Source organism: Rhinoderma darwinii, chromosome 10 (genome assembly GCF_050947455.1).
Source record: "Rhinoderma darwinii isolate aRhiDar2 chromosome 10, aRhiDar2.hap1, whole genome shotgun sequence".
NCBI lineage: Eukaryota > Metazoa > Chordata > Amphibia > Anura > Rhinodermatidae > Rhinoderma > Rhinoderma darwinii.
This window is the reverse complement of record NC_134696.1, coordinates 94,360,771-94,380,564: the sequence shown is the minus strand read 5'-3', so window position 1 is coordinate 94,380,564 and position 19,794 is coordinate 94,360,771. Positions and strand designations below refer to the sequence as shown.

Here is a 19,794-nt window from a genome sequence, read left to right as displayed (position 1 = left end):
CGGCGAGCTATGCTGTTTCCGTAACTCCCGACCACCTAACTATGAAGTATCCGGGACACAGCAGAGCCGAGTAACCTAGAATGGGATTTAGGGGCCCTGTTCTAGAGATAGGTGCGGGTCCCAGAGGTGGGACCTGCATCTATCTGACTTTTATGGCATATCCTGTGGATATGCCATAAATACTTGAGATGAGAACACCCATTAGGGCCTCATTTATCAAAACTGTCCTTGTTGTCCGTAGCAACCAATCAGAGCTCAGCTTTCATTTCTTAAACTGCTTAGGAAAAGTGAAAGCTGTGCTGTGATTGGTTGCTATGGACAACAAGTGCAGTTTTACTGTTAGACAGTTTTGATAAATGAGGCCCTAAGGGGTGTTCTCATCTCAAATATTTATGGCATATCAACAGAATATGCCATAAATGTCCTCCCTTGGGACCCACACCTATCTCTAGAACGGGACTCCCTGACCCCCGACCCGACCTAGTTGCTGTCGCTGGGCTCTGTTGGGCGGCCAAGTTTTCCAGAAACAGCCGAGCGCGTTTTACTACACTGTTTCCGGGAACTCCCATAGAAGTGAAGAGAAGTTCTAGAAACACCATAGCACAGCGAACTACGATATATCCTGGCACGCCGGAAACAGCAGAGCTCGCTGTGCTACGCTGTTTTCTCAACTCCCATTCACTTCTATGGGAGTTTGGTAAAGAGCGTAGTAAAACGATGCCTGCTGTTTTACCGGAAAACCCGGCAGAAGGTCGGTGGGGGGGGGGGAGTAGGAGTCAGGGGGCTTCATTCTAGAGATAGTTGCGGGTCCCAGAGGTGGGCCTGCATCTATCGGACAATCATGGCATATCCTGTGACATCTGTCCGATATGGGAATGTCCCTTCTTTTAATAACGAACTGAGCTCTGCTACATCTGTATATTTATATCAGGCAATGACTAAGCTCTGCTGCTTTTTTCCAGGCTGTCCAATTACTGAAGAGTTACTGTGAATGACGATTGTGGAGAAATTTCCTTTCACTTTCAGTCTCTACGATTATATTTGCCTTGAAAGGAAATACAGTCAGAGAAACACGACAGACGAGAGAGAGAACGCCTGCAGCAGGTAACATTACTCCTGTTATTATGTACTAGAAATAATTAGACGGGACGAGATCTGGAGGTCAGAGAGTGCGAGATTTTAGAGGGAACAGATAGCAATGGTGGAGCCGTAAAGAGAAAGTGGGGTGGGGTGTTTCTGTTTTAGCAGATAAAGGTTATATATATATGTATTTACACTGTGCGGTTTTGCCACGTTTTTACTGCAAGGCCGAAAAAAACACACTGAAAAACGCTTGTGCGATATGCCTTAATTTTTTGGGTCCGGTTTTCGGCTGCGCGGCAAAACCGCACTGTGTGAATATGCCCTTAGAGCACTTTCTTATAACGAGCTCTGCACCTTTGGGATCATAACATGACCAGGACAGATTTTCATCCTCTACAGTGTAGATTCTCATTCAATGACAGCAAGCAGAGATCTGGAAAATCAAGAGAACTTGATAAACATAGTATAGTATATGATAAAATTGCAGAACTTTTATAAAAACCATGATGTCCATGATGATAGAGCACTTTAAGGTTAAAGAAGTAGGTGCCCAAACATGACACCCCCTCTAAAAACTGGAGCAGAGATCAACTCTTGCTTTGGTTGACTATTTATTGTTCATTGGACGGACAATTAATTTCAATGGAGTACTGTGTAACGCTACTTCTCCCCTGCAGAAATCAAAAATTCAGTTCCAGGTACTCCCACCCCACAGATAATAGCTGACAATAGGGAGTTCCAGCAGCGGGACCCCAATATTTAGTCATTGGGTAATCTATGAGGTTTGTACATTGAAAACTCATACAAATGAATGGGTGAGCAGGTAATACATGGCTGCGTTGCTCTCTGCCCTGGTTTATAGAGGAAAGTTCAAAATGAGGAACCCCTTTTATTATATTCATATACCCTAAAGGCAGATTAAAGGGATCTGGACAACCCCTATCAAAGGGTAACTAAAGCTTTGACAAACTTCTGACAAGTCACTATGAAATATCAAAAGTTTGTCAAACGTTTAGTTACCCTTTAAATGACTGTAAAGAGAAGTTTTTTTTTATGAAGATAGATAGATAGATAGATAGATAGATAGATAGATAGATAGATAGATAGATAGATAGATAGATAGATAGATATGAGATAGATTAGATAGATAGAAGATAGATTAGAGAGATAGATAGATAGATAGATAGATAGATAGATAGATAGATAGATAGATAGATAGATAGATAGATAGATAGATAGATAGATAGATAGATAGATAGATAGATAGATAGATAGATAGATAGATAGATAGATATGAGATAGATAGATAGATAGATAGATAGATAGATAGATAGATAGATAGATAGATAGATAGATAGATAGATAGATAGATAGATAGATACAGGGGCAGGTGCATAACTAGGTATACAGTTTAAATAATAGGTAAATATAATAATAGGTAAATATAATAGTATACAGTTTTAATAGTATTTTATAGAATAACACAACAATTAAGTACAATCTCTTATATGATCACATTGGCGCCATCACTATTTTCACATTGCTGTATTCTAGTTTTTTCACTCACACGGTGGCACAAAGTTCTTTATTGGCATTCATTTCTTGGCTGCTTCTTTTATGAACTGAATCATGTTTTCAACCGTGCGTGGTTTTCTTGAATATACCTTATCTTTGATAACTCCCCAAAAGAAAAAGTCCATCAGGGTAAGGTCTAGTGATCGTGGTGGTCATGCAACAGGGCCTCGTCTACCTATCCACTTATTGGGTCATTTTTTGTCAAGAAAATTACACACCGCTAAAGCCATACCTCCCAACGTTCAAGTATCACAAAGAGGGGCAACTTTTTTATGTTAAGCCACGCCTCTAATCCCACCCAATCCCCACCCATACACACCCGTTTCAGCCCACACAGTATCATTCTCCCATAGTGCCTCCCACAGTATAATGCCCTCTAGCTGCCACCATACAGTATAATGCCTCCATAGATGCACCCATACAGTAAGCCAACACAGATGACCCTATGCAGTATAATGCCCACACAGATGCTCCCATACAGTATAATGCCCACACAGATACCCCCATACAGCATAATGACCCATAGCTGCCCCATGCAGAATAATGCCCCCATAGCTGCCCCATACATATATGGACAGTGACATCAGGGCTTCCCCGGGCACAGCTCTTAAAGTAGCGCTGTGCCCAGGGAGTCCTCGGCGAGTGGAGGAGCTCCCTCTGCTCTGAACTAATTCTGAAGCAGGGAGCTGATGGTACCCTGCTTCAGCATTGGGTTCAACTGTAGCTTGAGGATGCAGATACAGTTGACAGTGGGACATACCACTGGCCGCCCAGGACCGCGGGACACTGCCTGGAATCTGGGAGTGTCCCGCTGAATCCGGGACGGTTGGGAGGTATGCTAAAGCATAGTGAGGAGGCTCCACTTTGCTGAAAATAGAAGTCTTCATTTTCATGCTCCAACTCCAATTGTGGTATTACATTTTCTTGGAGCAAGTTAAGATCCAGGTCTGAGGTAACCGTCATATTGTAGAAGAAAGGTCCGACTACCCCTTTACATGAAAGGTCCGACTACCCCTTTACATGAAAGGTCCGACTACCCCTTTACATCAAAGGGCTGCCGAGATTCAACTGTTCTTCAGATGTTGTAATGGGGTTTTCTATTGAGTAATAAACACAGTTGTCGGACCAAGTTATTTTTCTAATAATGCCGTCTCCTTGTGTTGATTCACTTAAAATTACATCTCAAAACTGTAATTAGTGTTTGAAAAATCCCCCCCCCCCTGTATACCTACCTATGTACCCCCCTGTATATCTATGTCCCATAAGACATGCCTGTATAAACAGCCTCTGGAAAATGCCATCTCTAGTTTTACAGCTTGATCGGAGCAGAGAATCTCCTTTTTCACTTTGTCTCTTCCACTGCTAGGGTATCCGGGTGACAAAATTACGTATTCTTACAAGGCAGGATGTTCCCACCCAGCACGTTAGATTGTCATGTTGATGTCATACAGGAGTGCACCCACTGTTCTTAAATAGTCCAGTGCTGGTGTGGTCCTCAGACCTTCAGAAACGCTCCCCAGACCAACGAACATGCTTACCGCCCCACCAACACTCCGGTCCCCTCCAGAGAAACCAATGATCAGCACTGTCTTGCTTCTCCCTCAGTTGAAAAAGAAAAAAGATGGTCCACTCACCAAGCACTCAATCTTGGACACCACGCTTGTATTTCATCGGTGGTCGGGTGTAGATAACAATGCACAATATTGAGTTGATGTCCGGCACACGATCAAGATATAAACAACTTCTTTATTTGATATAGTTTAGAAAAAAAAGAGAGACTAAATAAAAAATCCCAGGAAAGACGCTTACGCGTTTTAAATCAACAGGTTCTCCCTTAGATCGCCGACCATGCTGCATTTCACAGGAAGAACGAGCGTTCACCTAGGCAATGGGCAGAGACTAAGTACCCCCCCTCTGCTCCACATGCCACAGTAGCTGCACTTAACCCTATTCTACCCTTCTCCCCTATACAACGAGCATTTATTGCCCTTCTCCCCTAGCATTAACCCTTAACCCTTTTCCCCCTGCGTTTAACTCTTCCCTTCCCCTAGACAATGAGAATTAACCCTTACTTCCACTGGACAAACTCTTGCCTCCCCTAGCCTACACATTCACCCTGCACTATACCTCAATCTCCCTACTCTAACCCCTTCACTGCCATCTGCAGCAAAGTCAAGTTAAAGGTTAACTAAATTCTCCAAAAACCTCTGGCATGTCATAGTGACATGTCAAAAGATTTGCTCGGTGGGGGTCTGAGCACTGAGACCCCCACCGATCACTAAGACGAAGCGGCAGAAGCGCTCAGATGAGCGCTGAGCTGCTTTTGCTTCTGATCGGCTGATCAGTTGGTGTAGGGGCTCATAGACTTTCTATTGAGCGTGTACAGAAACTATCAGAAGCTAAGCAGCTCACCGCTCACCGTGCTCTTCTGCCGCTTTGTTTTAGCGATCGTTGGGGGTCTCAGTGCAGGGACTCCCACCGATCAAAACCTCTGACATCTCACTATGACATGCCAGAGGTTTTTTGAACATTTAGTTACCCTTTAACCCTTTCACTGTATCAGCAGCAGTCAAGTTAACCCTTTCACTGCCATACAGCTGCAACTACAACCCCCCCCCCCCTTTGCCCTTTTATCACTCTCTCTTCCCTACAGCCCCTTATTGTATTAACCCCTTAGTTACAAGGACAGTTAGAGCCAGGTGGGGGAGGGTCACAGAAGTAAGCGTGAGTGAGTGTATTGTATTTTATATGTGTATTTAGGTACATAAGAGGGTAGTAGGATAGGATTGTAATATCTTGGTGTTTTATTGTACAACGTAGAGTGTTAGTATATTCATTACATATTGATAGTTATCATATATACAGTATACTGATACTATACCGTGATTATATAAATTTTGTGTATATACTGTCTTTTATAACTGAGTGTGATTACTGTTAGCTAATAAACCTTGTTTTATTTACTATACAATAGTGTCGTGAATCACCGAGCGCACACTTAGTCATAAGGCAAATAGAAAGCGTAATGCAAGGGAAAAGGTAGGGGAGCCAGGCATAACCCTAGTGACCCTAATAAAGGGAGATAGTAATAGTGGGGAACACTAGACCAGTGAGTCCCATTAAATACTAGCCCTTATAGAACAACCAATAAGATTGATAGCATTAATATGACAATTGGATGACAACTCTTTTGGTGGATGTATTGTAACCTCTCTTTTATCTCTTCTTCAGCTCCTAGGCAAAAACATCAAAATGCCCGCAGTAGTGTCAATGCCGCAACCAGTGTGTCTAATAGAAAATCATGGGAGTAATCTTGTGGTCAATAAAGACTCTGTGAAAATTCTCTCAGAAATCTCTGAACCGGTTGTTGTCGTGGCCATTGTAGGAAAATATCGGACAGGAAAATCTTTTTTGATGAACAGGCTGGTTGGATGCAATAGTGGTGAGTAACAGTGGCGGATTAAGTAGACCATGGGCTCCCCATCTTCGTAGCGGCAGGTAGCAGCGCTAGCGCGCTGAATAGTTTTATAAGACGATGTGCGGTTCGGGCTGACATGGGCCCCCTGGGAGCCTCGGGCCCCGGGCGGCCGCCCGAACCGCCCATATGATAATCCGCCACTGGTGAGTAACCTGCTTGAATTGGCCTGAACTGCAATACCACACACAGTCTATGGGCAAGCGTGGCGCTGTTTCTGTAAGAAAGTAGCCATGTTTTTCAAGACTCATACATCCCCTTTAATTCATATCCCAATATTCTCATTTTCTCTTACAGTATCTTTTAGTTAATGAGCTGTCTACCATCCTGGCGGGGGTCCCGGCAGTCAGATCTTGTCGATCAGATATTGATGGCCTATCCTGGGGGATAGGCCATCAAATTTTAGGGACTAGACAACTCCTATAAGGATAATCCTGTAGACATTACTGGTCTACTAGAGAGCTTGCTATATTTTACATGGAAAATGGGCTTATGCATGACAACCATATTCCCATACATATAGTGTAGATGACAGCTGCATTGTGAGCGAAAAACACATTGCAATAATACAATTCTCTATGTTTATCAAATTAATCCTATCAGGCTTTCCTCTGGGATCCAGTATCCAATCCAAGACTAAAGGGATCTGGATGTGGTGTGTTCCTCACCCTCAGAAACCTGGGCATGTTCTGGTACTGCTGGACACAGAGGGACTGGGCGATGTGGAAAAGGTGAGATCCAGAATCTATTTTCTTACTGAAGGCCACTATATCAGTTTGGTAAAGACGCATTCACATCAAGTTAACGCCCTACGTTTATCGTGTATGTCGGAAAAGCTTCTGACGTCCACAATAGAGGTGTTCATACGGCTCCATTATCCCGATAAAATAGTGTACCTTCGGTATACTTTTATTTATTTCAATTTTTTTGAAGGATGGAAAGACTATTCCATCCCGAGGGAGTCAACACAAAAAGCGTATATATTGCATGTTATACGTTTTTTTTTTTTAACATGGGAGACTATGGGTGACGAATGCCACTGTATGACATCCGTCACAGGTATAGGTTAACCGTATACTTCGGAGAGATCTTGACATCACTGTCCATATATGCACAGTGATGTAAGTGGCTTCTCCAGCGCCGGAACCCCTGGCTAGAGCGTTGCTGACGCTCTGGCCAGGGATTTTGGCTTTGCGACGCTCCCCCGTCACTGTTTATATAAGGACAATGACATCAGAGGATTCCCCAGGGTCGGAATTCCCGGGCAGGGCGCTAGCTGATGCTCTGCCCGGGGACTCTGGGCAGGGAAAGCTCCTGATGTCCCTGTCCATATATAGACAGTGTCTTCAGGAGTTTTCCCAGGGCCAGTCCCCAGGCGATATATCCCACTGTATGCATTTTGGCGGAGATATACATTGGGAGTCTTCCCGATGTATATCTCCGACAGAAGGTCAAAACGTGATGTGAATGTGGCCTAAAATGTTTGCGGCTGTCAGGGCATGCTGGGAGTAATAGTTTCACAATAGCTGGAGAGCCACAGGTTGGAGACAACTGTCTGAAATGCCTTGTTCTTGGTTCCAAAATTCTGGTCCAAGTTGCTTTACAGCAAGACACCACATTCAGAGTTCTTCTGGCCTTGACCAGGTCGACTTTCCTCTTTATTGCTGTGCCTAACTTCACTCAAAGCCTAAAAATTCAGATGTGAACCTTCTCTATGTTGCATTCAGAGGGGTCAAGGAAGCTGAGATATGAGGGGTTGTTTGTTGGGGTCCATACAACGGATCTACAGGGTCAAAGATAATTTTATGATAATTTTTTTGTTAGGAAAGAAAATACTTAGGACATGTTGGGATTAAAGGCAAACATACCGTAGAGGTAGACCATGTGGTTGAGAGAAGGGGCCCATCCTAGATGGTTGCTACTGGGTGGTGAGAACCTGTACAGGACTTTATTCACCAGAGGAACTGCATTGTTGGCAAACAAGGGGTGAAGAATTGGCAGTGGGGCACCAGGCTTTTATGTAGTGGATGGCAAAACCTGGCACCATAATGGTAGACCCATTTCGATCTTTGCTATTTGTTATATTTTGATCTTCTCCTCTTATGTATAGCACTGGCTGAGCTGACTGCTCCGACATTGCTCCTGTTAGAGCATATGGACGTCATAGAGGCCCCTGCTTGGGAGCTTCTTCTATAAGCCAGATCCGCTAACAGACAGTAATTTGTTTCTATTAATAATGTATATTTGTACTATTGTACTTTATCTTATAGGACCGCAAAAAATCTTTATGTAATTCACACAATTCTTTCTCTACTGCAGGGAGACAGCAAGAATGACACCTGGATCTTCTCCCTGACAGTTCTACTAAGCAGTGCTCTGGTATTTAACAGTATGGGGACCATTGATCAACAAGCAATCGAGCAATTGCAGTATCCTTTAAAACGTATAGGAGTTCATGTTTTGCATGGTGATGTAGTAGAAGAGAATTCTGGGGGATCCTTGTGACCCCTATATTTGATGAGAATAAATTATGTATAGACAAGGACAACTGCCCATCCATCTTGTTAGTGTTTTGCTTCATCATGTGTAATGACAGTCCATAGGGCGATAATGATGAATAGTCCATACAGTGCTTAGAGAGTGCTAGTGTTCAAATAAATAGTAGAGCGCCCAGATGGTGCCATACTGTGTCCAGTGAACACATTGCCCAGAGTGCCATACATTGCCCACATAGAATTCGGCATACACATGGCCAGATAGTATATACAATGCCAAGGTTGTGCCATACATGCCCACCACCCCAGAACCACCATTGTGCTGTGCATCTGAACTCTGCTATGTCCTGCTGTGTGAATGATACTGCCCCCTGCTTGCAGCATCTGGTAAGACTAGCAATGTCTATTATGAATGTCTGTAGTAAACCTTTATTTGTTGAGACTGATGTAGACCATGAGGAGCTACCCAGGACAACAGGATAGTATTCAGAATCCAAAACTGTCCCGAGACACTGGGAGTCGAGGTTTTCAGGCACCCTTTAAAAACACGTGGCAATATATTTCCTTATCGAGATAATCCTACAGCTACGTAACTGAACTTACAGAAATGATCAAGTTGAAGTCCATTGCTACAAAAGATGAGACTGCGGAATACAAGAAGTTCTTTCCATCATTTACCTGGTGCGTCCGAGACTTCACCCTAGTACTGGAGAGGGATGGCAAGGAAATAACAGAAGATGAATATCTAATGATGAGTCTAGAGCTCAAACAAGGTAATCACTATTATACTTACGAAGAGGACGCTCAGTGCCACATGGTAGTGGTTACCCTTGGGAACAGAGGTTTTATTTTATCTAAAAGGATTTATCCAGTAATATGACATCACTTATGTTCATAAACAACATCTCTGTTATATACATGCTGTTGATGGATCTTATTATAACTCTATTATGGACCTAGACTTGATCAACAGCCCATTCACAGCACCATTATGCCCCTTCACCATGATGCTACTATTACCATACGGTATATTATATTACTCGGAGTAAGCCAGGGCATTTATTTCTGTCATACTAATATGAAATGACAGAGACAATTTTTTACTATAATTTTAATTTCCACGTTACATTGTAGGGGAAAATGCTCAAAATTACAACCTCCCTCGTAAGTGCATCCGAAACTTTTTCCACTCTCACAAATGCTATGTATTTGACCGTCCAACCTCTACGAAAAACCTGCATCGTCTGGACGAGCTAAGGGAGAATGAACTAGAAGAGGAGTTTGTGGAGCAGGCGGCAAGATTCAATGGCCATATAATAAAGAGCAGCGGTGTTAAAACACTGACGGGTGGAATCACAGTCACTGGGAAAAGTAAGTGCTGCCACTAAGTACAATAAATCATGTAACTAATTACATCTCATTTATCTTATATATCTTTATAGGGATCGACATACCTGATATAGAATTTAAAATCCGCTGCTTCTGATGACAGTCATGGTTAAAGGGGTGTTCCAGCCTTAAGCATTTTTCACCTATCCATTTAATTGGTGGGGTTCAACCACTTGGATCCCCACCGATTGCCGACTAAGAGCAGAACAACAGTCCCCCTTTCCCTCCAGCCACAAGACGGCTAGGAGGAGTCTATGGCACTAACGGAAACAGCCGAGCACAGCGTAGGACAGGCGATCGATCGGTGGAGGTCCCAGCAGTGGGATATCCAGTGGAAAGGTGAAAAATGCTTCAGGCTGGAATACCCCTTTATATGATAAAATTTTGACTGCCTGCAGTCACCACTAGGGGGAGCTCACTGTATATGTACTTATACAGCGCCCAGTTAACTTCATAATAAATTCGTCTTCTGTAAGATCCGAAGCTCCTCCTAAGCCTAGTCCTCCCCTCACATTTTCATCCTAAATTTGAAGTTATTCCTAGAAATTTAATAAATGTTGTCAATAAGACATTTGGCTGATAAGTAAGATGACCTATTTCCCATATATGTCTATGTTCTACACAGAAACAACCTTACTTTAGATGTCCTGTGCGGTATCTTATGTTGGGGTCCCCTCATACAGTGCAAGACTAACCATACCATATAGTTCCTAATTACAGTATGGTGCCCAAATGTTGGCGCATACGTTGGCCAAAGAGCACTTCCATACCATTGCCTAAATGACAATTCTATACAGTGCATCCACCACCATACACTGCAAAATAATACACTGATACTTAATCTCCTACATCTGGCACGGAAATTATTGCAGTGTAGATAGCTAGTAAATTGTATGATGGCCTAGATAAAGGGGTGTGTTTTAGAATGGGCATGACCTATAATTTCGAGTCACTGTGTGCCAGATGGCTTGGCACCGGCACATTTTATAAGAGATCGGGTTCTTACACAAGTGCTATCTGGATAAACGGCATTAAGATATTGTTGATTCTGGTGGTATTGTAATTCTGTATAGTATATACTTTTGCTGTGATATTCTTAAAGTGTAACTAAACTTTTTAAAAACTTTCAACATGTCATAGTGACACGTCAGATGTTTTATTCTGTGGTGGTCCAAGGACTGAGACCTCCACTGATCGCTTTAATGAAGCGACAGAAGCGCTTGGGTATGCGCTGTGCCGCTTTGTCTTTGATCGGCTCGCATCGGATCGGTGGGGGGCCCAATGCATTGGGACCCATGAGCTTAAATTTACTCCTCTGCTGAGTGATACCTTCACATGAAGCTTTGCAGCAGTGACGGGACGTCCACATTAATACTCTGTTTATCATCCTCAGTGTTGGGTAATCTTACAACCTTGTATGTGGACACTATCCAGAGCGGATCAGTCCCATGCATGGAGAACGCGGTTCTGGCTTTGGCGGAGATTGAGAACACAGGAGCTTTACAATACGCACTGTCCAATTATGAATGTGGGATGAACAAAAATGTCCCGAAGTTCCCAACAGTGTCAGAGCAAGAGTTCCTGACCATGCACAGGAAATGTGAGCAAGAGGCCATTAAAGTCTTCATGAGACGTTCACTAAATGATAAGGCTCAGAAGTATGAACAAAAGCTGAAGGTAAGATATTCTGCCTCCAAGTCAACTTAATGAAACAAACTAGAAGCCCCAAGAGCATTTCCTCTAAAATCCCAAAAAGTTATTGAAATCCAATATGGCCGCCATTACAGCCCAGACAGATGTTGATAACTGCCTAGTTATAGAGAGATATATCCCCTCTCTGATATTTCTCCATGAGAAAGCAAATTTTGATGTCATTCAAGGGTATGGGAAAGCGACAGCCCCTGTAGGAAATGGATAATGGATGCGACCCAGCTCAAGAAGGACTCAAATTTAGACCATTGAAAACCAAAAATAACACTAAAATCTAATGTCTGGGGTCTAGTAGACCCTCGGCTGCTCTCAGGTAGGGGAAGGGGGCCCTTTGTTATCCTAAGGTTTCTCCAGCAGATAAGCAGGTGTCTGGCAGCTGTTTTTCTCCCCTGGTCCGTATATGTACAAATGATGATCGTCCAAGACAAAACTGCATGTTATTGATGGAACTGGAGATGTCGTCTGTCAGCTGAATCCTGTCTACATGAATAGTCCCTAAAATGTGCTGATCATGGGAGGTCCACTGCTCGTATCCCCCCACAATGAGACGCTGTTGAGGGGTGAAGCGGCCAGCTAGTGTTTATCTTTCCTGAAGCATTACACGGCGGGTCCTCTAGGGGGAGTGCCGCTCTTTGTAGCCCCTTTTTGCTCTGGGTAATAGTGAGCGGTCCCAAGGACACCTCCCAATTATATTTATTACATATATTATGCTTAACACGTTTAAGCTTTCTAATGATATTTACTAAAGCCAGCCAAACACCTAATAGCGTTCAACAAATAGCGTTTATTGTCAAAGAGCCATTGGATAAGTGGCCACCAGATACCTATGATGCCGCTTATCTAAGAAAGGAACAAAGGAACAAACAGGTAATAATTCAATATGGCCAATCCTTGTCTCCCCCAACAGAGGACACTGGAGAACTGTTGGTTGCCTCCATTAGAGAGCAGTCGGGCTGCCCCCATACTGGCATACTAGTTCAATCTCACTTAAAAGGGTCATTTGCTTTGTATAATCCCATTTCAACTGTAATTATTTCCTCATTTTACCCACAGAATCAGATTAATAAGAAACGGAAAGAATTTGTGAAAAGAAATGAAGATGCATCAATAGACGTATGCAACAAACTTCTCAAGGAGCTCAGCTTGACCATACAGAATGGGCTCATGCAGGGACGTTACTCCAGACCTGGAGGACACAAGCTTTACTTGGAGGATAAGCTACAGTTCCTGAATAAATTTAACAGAATGCCGGGAAAGGGAGTAAAGGTAAATCCAACATTGTCAAGATCTCCACCAAGGGGATCAGGTCTAGAAGTTTTATATTCAACTCAATGCAAAGAACCTCTTTGAGGAACATGATTGTGATTAGTTAGGGTATGTTCACACGGCCAAATTTCAGACGTATACGAGGCGTATTTTGCCTCGTTTTACGTCTGAAAATAGGGCTACAATACGTCGGCAAACATCTGCCCATTCATTTGAATGGGTTTGCCGACGTACTGTGCAGACGACCTGTTATTTACGCGTCGTCGTTTGACAGCTGTCAAACGACGACGCGTAAAAATACAGCCTCGTCAAAAGAAGTGCAGGACACTTCTTTGGACGTTTTTGGAGCTGTTTTCTCATAGACTCCAATGAAAACAGCTCCAAAAACGGACGTAAAAAACGCCACGAAAACGGCGTGAAAACGCCGCGAAAAATGCGAGTTGGTAAAAAAACGTCTGAAAAGCAGGGTCTGTTTTCCCTTGAAAACAGCTCTGGATTTTCAGACGTTTTTGTTGACTACGTGTGAACATACCCTTATGGCCCATGCGTTTCTTTCTTAGCAAAGGAATACAACCAATGCCATATGCCAATAGCATGGAAAAATGTGACCGGTGCCGAGTGATTCTGCAAGTGGTGCTGATCGATCATCTTTTCAGTGATCGCCCACCAGACAGATTATTAAGTCTACTCAGATCATAAGCATCACTGATCTTGGACAGCAATGAGGCTCAATGATATTGAGGAGGGATGAAGATGCTAGGAGACTGCAGAAGCTAGGTCTAGGTGGTCAATATGTTTTAGGTATTGAGGAACAGATGTCAGTAAGCCACAAAGGGTGCACCAGGAGGAGGGCCACATTTCATTTTGATGTGGGGCCTCCCTTCTCCAGTAGGATCTCACTGAATCCAGCCCTTAGTGGTTCAATTCAGATTTACCCTGCAGCAGAAACCATGCAATGTGCCGAGTGCACCAAAGCCAAAGTTACACTTTCCGCAATAAAGGGGAGTCCAGAGTGGGCCCCCCTCTATGATGTCAATATGCCATGATAGGTTATATGGACATGGTTTGTGCAGTTGGGGAAAACCCCTCTAAATCATCTTCTACTTGCAGAAGCAGGCTGTTCAGATTATTTTATGACTACAAGGAGGCTTGGTGTTGAATATCAAGTTAGGAGGTTATGGACCATAAAGCTATCCAACCTTGAAGGTCAGAAAAAGGGAGAATTAGAAGATAGGGAGAATGTGGTGATCCTATGCCTACATTTTCAAGCCTTTATCATGAGGTTCCTTTTTGTTGATCAATGCTTACGAAAGAGGACTCATGGTTATAGATTTAACTGGCATATTAAAGTCCTATTAATGGTCCACCAATGTCATTTCCACGATCGGGAGATCCCAAGCTAAAGGCCAAAGATCTTAAAGACCCCTTCCACTGTAAACACTAAAAGTCTATGGACGGACCATCAACATGGTCTGTTTACCCTTCTTGGTTTTTAGCTTAAAAATCACCCAATCCCAGGGACACTCTACAATGTAAACTTCTGAAGTCTATGGCCGACCCATCAACATTATCTCCAGAATGGGGTAATTCTCACTAATGCAAACTTATGAGATGATCACTATGTCTATGGTTTGGTAATCCAGGGCTGAGGGACACTTTACATACTGATGTCTTTTCTAACAGCTTAGTAATATTTATGTTTTTATGTTTTACTTTTTCAACTGAAGTCTCTTGAGGCGCTGGAGAATTTCATGCAGGAAAACAAGAACATTGAAGCTACCATCCTCCAAGCAGAGGAGAAGATCACTCAAGCAGAAAGACGGCTAGCAGGTAGAGTGGGGACTGGATTTACTAGAACGTATAGAAAGTAAGAGACATTTGAGAGCTTAAAGAAATTGTCTGTTTTTGACAACCCCTTTGAATATGATCTGTTACCCCTTTAACCTATGAATGTAATAGAGGGGGTCCCCTGTTAGGAACTGTCACGAAGGGTCTGTGGACCGACTGGGCCGTACCACCTTGGCGGTAAGGCAGCTGGCCAACAGGGAGCAGGTGAAGGCCTATAGTTCGTATAGGTACCTGTGGCAGCTCAGACAGCAGAAGGCAGGCTCGGCTCGGACTAGGTAACAGGTAGACGTCAGGCGAGGTGAAGCAGGTCAGATGTGGATACAGCACGACACGACTTAGGCACAGCACAGTGCTCGACCAGGATGGTATGGAAATGCAAGGAACAGGACCAGGAACTGGAACAGGTACAGGAACAGGTACACACTAGGAGGCCATCACATAGACAAACTAGGGAACACAACAATGCTCAGGTATATAACTAGGGGGCTGGACCCCTCTTATAGTCCAAGGTACTCACGTGTCAAAGTTCATCAACAAGGTCCGGGGTGCTCGCTGCCCCTTTAAGAGCGGGCACGGGATTTGGCTGAGGTGAGTGGACACGAGCGCTGGCGTCTCCTGAGGAGGAGGCTGGGGCCAGCGCTTGCTGACTCGTGGCTGCGGCTATCAGGGGGGGAACGGAGCTGACAGGCCGCAGCCACGGACATTACAGGAACGCCTACTTTATTAGCCAGAGTAGCTCCCCATCTCTGGAAGACCCAATTGATTTCAAAGTGCAATGTATATCACTTTAAGGAGGGTTAAACTCTAGGTGACTGATTCCCCATACTACTTTGGGGGTCCTTTGCACAGCAATAGACCCACAGGCACCGCAACAGGCCCCTCTGCTATCAGCATAGAGTACCAGATGATCCTCCTATGGGCCCTGTATCTGATGGAATAAAGGGTCTCAGAATAATTTCCTCAGGTGAAGCCAAAGAAGCTGAACAGATAGGTAGTTAGATATAGATAGATAGATAGATAGATAGATAGATAGATAGATAGATAGATAGATAGATAGATAGATAGATAGATAGATAGATAGATAGATAGATAGATAGATAGATAGATAGATAGATAGATAGATAGAACATAGATAGATAGATAGATAGATAGATAGATAGATAGATAGATAGATAGATAGATAGATAGATAGATAGATAGATAGATAGATAGATAGACAGACAGACAGACAGACAGATAGACAGATAGATAGATAGATAGATAGATAGATAGATAGATAGATAGATAGATAGATAGATAGATAGATAGATAGATAGATAGATAGATAGATAGATAGATAGATAGACAGACAGACAGACAGATGATAGATAGATAGATAGATAGATAGATAGATAGATAGATAGATAGATAGATAGATAGATAGATAGATAGATAGATAGATAGATAGATAGATAGATAGATAGATGATGATAGATAGATAGATAGATAGATAGATAGATAGATAGATAGATAGATAGATAGATAGATAGATAGATAGATAGATAGATAGATAGATGATAGATAGATAGATAGATAGATAGATAGATAGATAGATAGATAGATAGATAGATAGATAGAAGAGATGGATATGATTTCATTTTCTTTTCAACTACATGATATTTCTTCTATATTCACATCTAAAACTAATTAGAATTCCCCTAGTTTCCTGTTATCATGAAGCAGTGCATTGTGGGAGCCAAGTTAACAGTTACCCAGTTAGAGTTAAGCTTTTAGGTCACATGTCTGACAACAGGGAGCTAAACCGCAGTCTGTTTCCAAGGACAACCAGCACTGGATATGAATGGAAGAAGCAACCTGGAATAATGCAAAATGGGTACAAACATAGTAAAACAAGAAGTCTAATTTTAATGTAGATTTGAACAGGGAAAAGTTGTTAAAAGATTAATTCACTTTAATAATTCTTCTTATTTCATCACCTCCTCCAGCGTCCCATATCCAGGCTATGCAGTCGCAGTGCCAGAGGCAATTTGTGGAGAAACAAAACCGAGATCTGCAACAGTCCATGGACCATCGCAGCGCAACACATCAACAGCATATAAACTCCCTTACAGAAAGGATGGAGCAGGAAAGAAGGAGGAGGATGCAGGAAAATGAATCAATGATAAGACAGAAACTTCAGGTACGAAAAACACCACAACTGACCTATCAGGACCCCGGTCAGATTGTAACGTTTTACTGTATTAGGTCAATTAAGTTAATCATTGCAAACTTACCCACATTTTAAAACCCCAGTGCGGGATATTTTAAGCCCCATCCCTTTTTACATAAGAACACCCCAAAAATGCACCGCAACACAGTAAACAAACCCCATGTCATTTCCGATCCGATTTACCGGTGTAATGACGGAGTAGGGAGACAGACAGGTGAGCCCTAATCTACCCGCCACTCAGTCCCTGCCTACTTGCAACGGCCCGTGCTAGGCGACGGCGTACAACTGGGCGACGGTCCCTAAGCTCACTAAGTGCACGACAGACAAACAGACAAGGGTACACAGAAGCTAAGGGAAATGGGGCAGTTGCCCACGGCAACACAGTGAGCAACAAGAGTAGTGAACGAGCCGAGTCAAACCAGGAGTGCACGAGGTACAAATCGCAGAGCAGGAGAGTAGTCAGTAAAGCCAGGGTCAAAAATGAAGCAAGGTCAATAATAATAGCAGGAGCAGCAGAGCCAGGAAACAGAAAAGAATCACTGGCAAAGGAGGAGCAGGAAATGCAGGTATAAATAGACAGAGGGCGGGCGCTAGCTCCGTCTGGCCAGGCTGTGATAGGCTCTCTCACTCCTCAGTCTCCCAGCCTGACTGGTAGAAGATCGTGTCACTCTCTCAGACTTAGGAGCAGGTGCAGACTGATTACCCACGGGCGTCGACACAGAAGCTGTGTCTGGCAAATACTTTACAACCGGTCAGCGCCACGAATATCAGGACTATTGGCAAATAAGTCATAGTATGACGAAAAGCTGTGCAACTTTCTAATATACTTTCTGTGTCAATTCCTCACCTTTTTAAGGTCTCTGCTTTCTGTCAGAGAGTGGAAACATTCTCGCTTACATACAGAGGCTAAAACCCCATACAGACCTAGTCCTGCCTCAACACAATCAAGGGTTTGCTACAATGTATCAGTCTAGGCAATCCTCAAGCAGCAGCACAAACTTCTCCCTGTCCTGGTCACCAGACTGCTAACTTTTGCTTATACTAATGTGCGGCTAATATTTTCAGGCGCAACAATCCACATTAAATTCGTCGCATCAGCAATCTGTGGACGAACTACTAAGGACAATTCAGGAATTACAAAGACAGAACAGTCAGAGGAGACAATCGGGAGGTGGTGGAGGCGGCGGCAATGGATGTATTGTGTGCTGAAGTCGTCGTTATATCTGGATCATTTACTTGACAATAACCTTGCGTGTCTCAGAGGAAAAAGTGTCCTTGTTTATTGGCGTACACAGAAATGAAAGGGCCCCATCACCACTGAGAGCACCCGACGAATATACTAAGTTTTTTTTAATAAAGTTAATGTCATATTTTTTATATATATCTTTATAGGAGTTGCAAATTCTATTTCATATACAAATCTCCAAATCGGTCATAGAATTAAATTATATATTTCTGGCTCCACCACTAGGGGGAGCTCACTACATAGGGATTTATACAGCTAGGATTGAACTCAATGGGAGCTGTAAAAATCTTTTTTGCAGTCAGCTCCCCCTATTGGTGGCTACAGGCAAACGCTATGAAGCAGTTTAAGAGTATGTTCACACGCCCTATTTACGTACGTAATTTTGGCGTTTTACACCTCGAATTACGTCCGAAAATATGGCTCTAAACCGGCTGCAAACATCTGCCCATTAAATTCAATGGGTCTTACGATGTTCTGTGCAGACTGGCTTTTTTTTTACGCGTCACTGTCAAAAGACGGGGCGTAAAAAGACGCATGCGTCAAAGAAGTGCATGTCACTTCTTGAGACGTAATTGGAGCCGTTTTTCAATGACTCCATTGAAAAACAGCTCCAATTACGTCCGTAATGGACGCCGCGAAAAACGCGAGTACGAGCAATTACGTCTGAAATTCAGGAGCTGTTTTCGGCTAAAAACAGCTCCGTAAGTTCAGGCGTAATTGGCATTGGCGTGTGAACATACCCTAATGCTTTGTGGGTCCGGCTCCTGCGTCTGGTGGTACAGCTTTGCTGCCTACTACACCTCAGCCAGTCATAAAGTTGTGAGCAATAGTTTGAGCCAATTATCACTCATGACAGTCCAAGGCGTCAGCTTAGAAGTCTTCTCTATGGGAACACCGACTTTCACTCATGGAGGCACTGTGGTTGACACTTGTGGGGGCATTGTGGCAGTAACTTATAGCAGAGCCAGCTCCAGGTTTTTATGGGCCTTTGATCGACACAGACTTAGTGGGCACCTTGGCGGGGGAACTCACTGCGGCAGTAAAATGGCAGAAAACAGCAGTTTGTGCCCCCATATAAAACTAAGGCTCTCTTTATGCCCCATATAGAAGCTAGGCCCCCAGTTTGTGCCCCCATATAAACATTAGTCCCCCTATACATATAGAAGTTATGCCCCATATATACAGTGAGGTCTTTAGATAATGCCACAGTGCCGTCTGCAGATAGTGCCACACCCCCTGTAGATAATGCCACAGTGCCCTCTGTAGATAGTGCCCCACACACCCTCCCTTGTACATAGTGCTACAACCCCCCTCGCTGTGGGTAGCGCCATTGGGGCTCCCTCTTGGAGTGAAATCCCTAGCCGGAGAGTTGCCGACGTTCTGGCCGGGGATTTCTCTCCTGGAGGAGCCCCCGACTTCACTGTCTATATATGGATAGTGACGTCAGGGGCTTCTCCAGGAACGGAATCCAGGGACAAAACGCCAGCAGCACTCTGGG

The 19,794-nt window shown here is 43.5% G+C and overlaps 1 protein-coding gene across 1 annotated transcript; it reads left to right on the top strand.

Moving 5' to 3' along the window:
- The first annotated feature begins 817 nt into the window (after positions 1 to 817).
- LOC142661575 (guanylate-binding protein 6-like) lies at positions 818 to 19,671 on the top strand. The gene is made up of 11 exons (XM_075839001.1): positions 818 to 1,104; positions 5,890 to 6,100; positions 6,737 to 6,864; positions 8,453 to 8,562; positions 9,214 to 9,401; positions 9,763 to 9,999; positions 11,411 to 11,694; positions 12,781 to 12,993; positions 14,721 to 14,823; positions 16,827 to 17,020; positions 18,116 to 19,671. The coding sequence occupies exons 2-11, from the start codon at positions 5,911 to 5,913 to the stop codon at positions 18,257 to 18,259; spliced, it is 1,791 nt and encodes a 596-aa protein (XP_075695116.1). The 5' UTR covers positions 818 to 1,104; positions 5,890 to 5,910; the 3' UTR covers positions 18,260 to 19,671.
- The last annotated feature ends 123 nt before the right edge of the window (positions 19,672 to 19,794 follow it).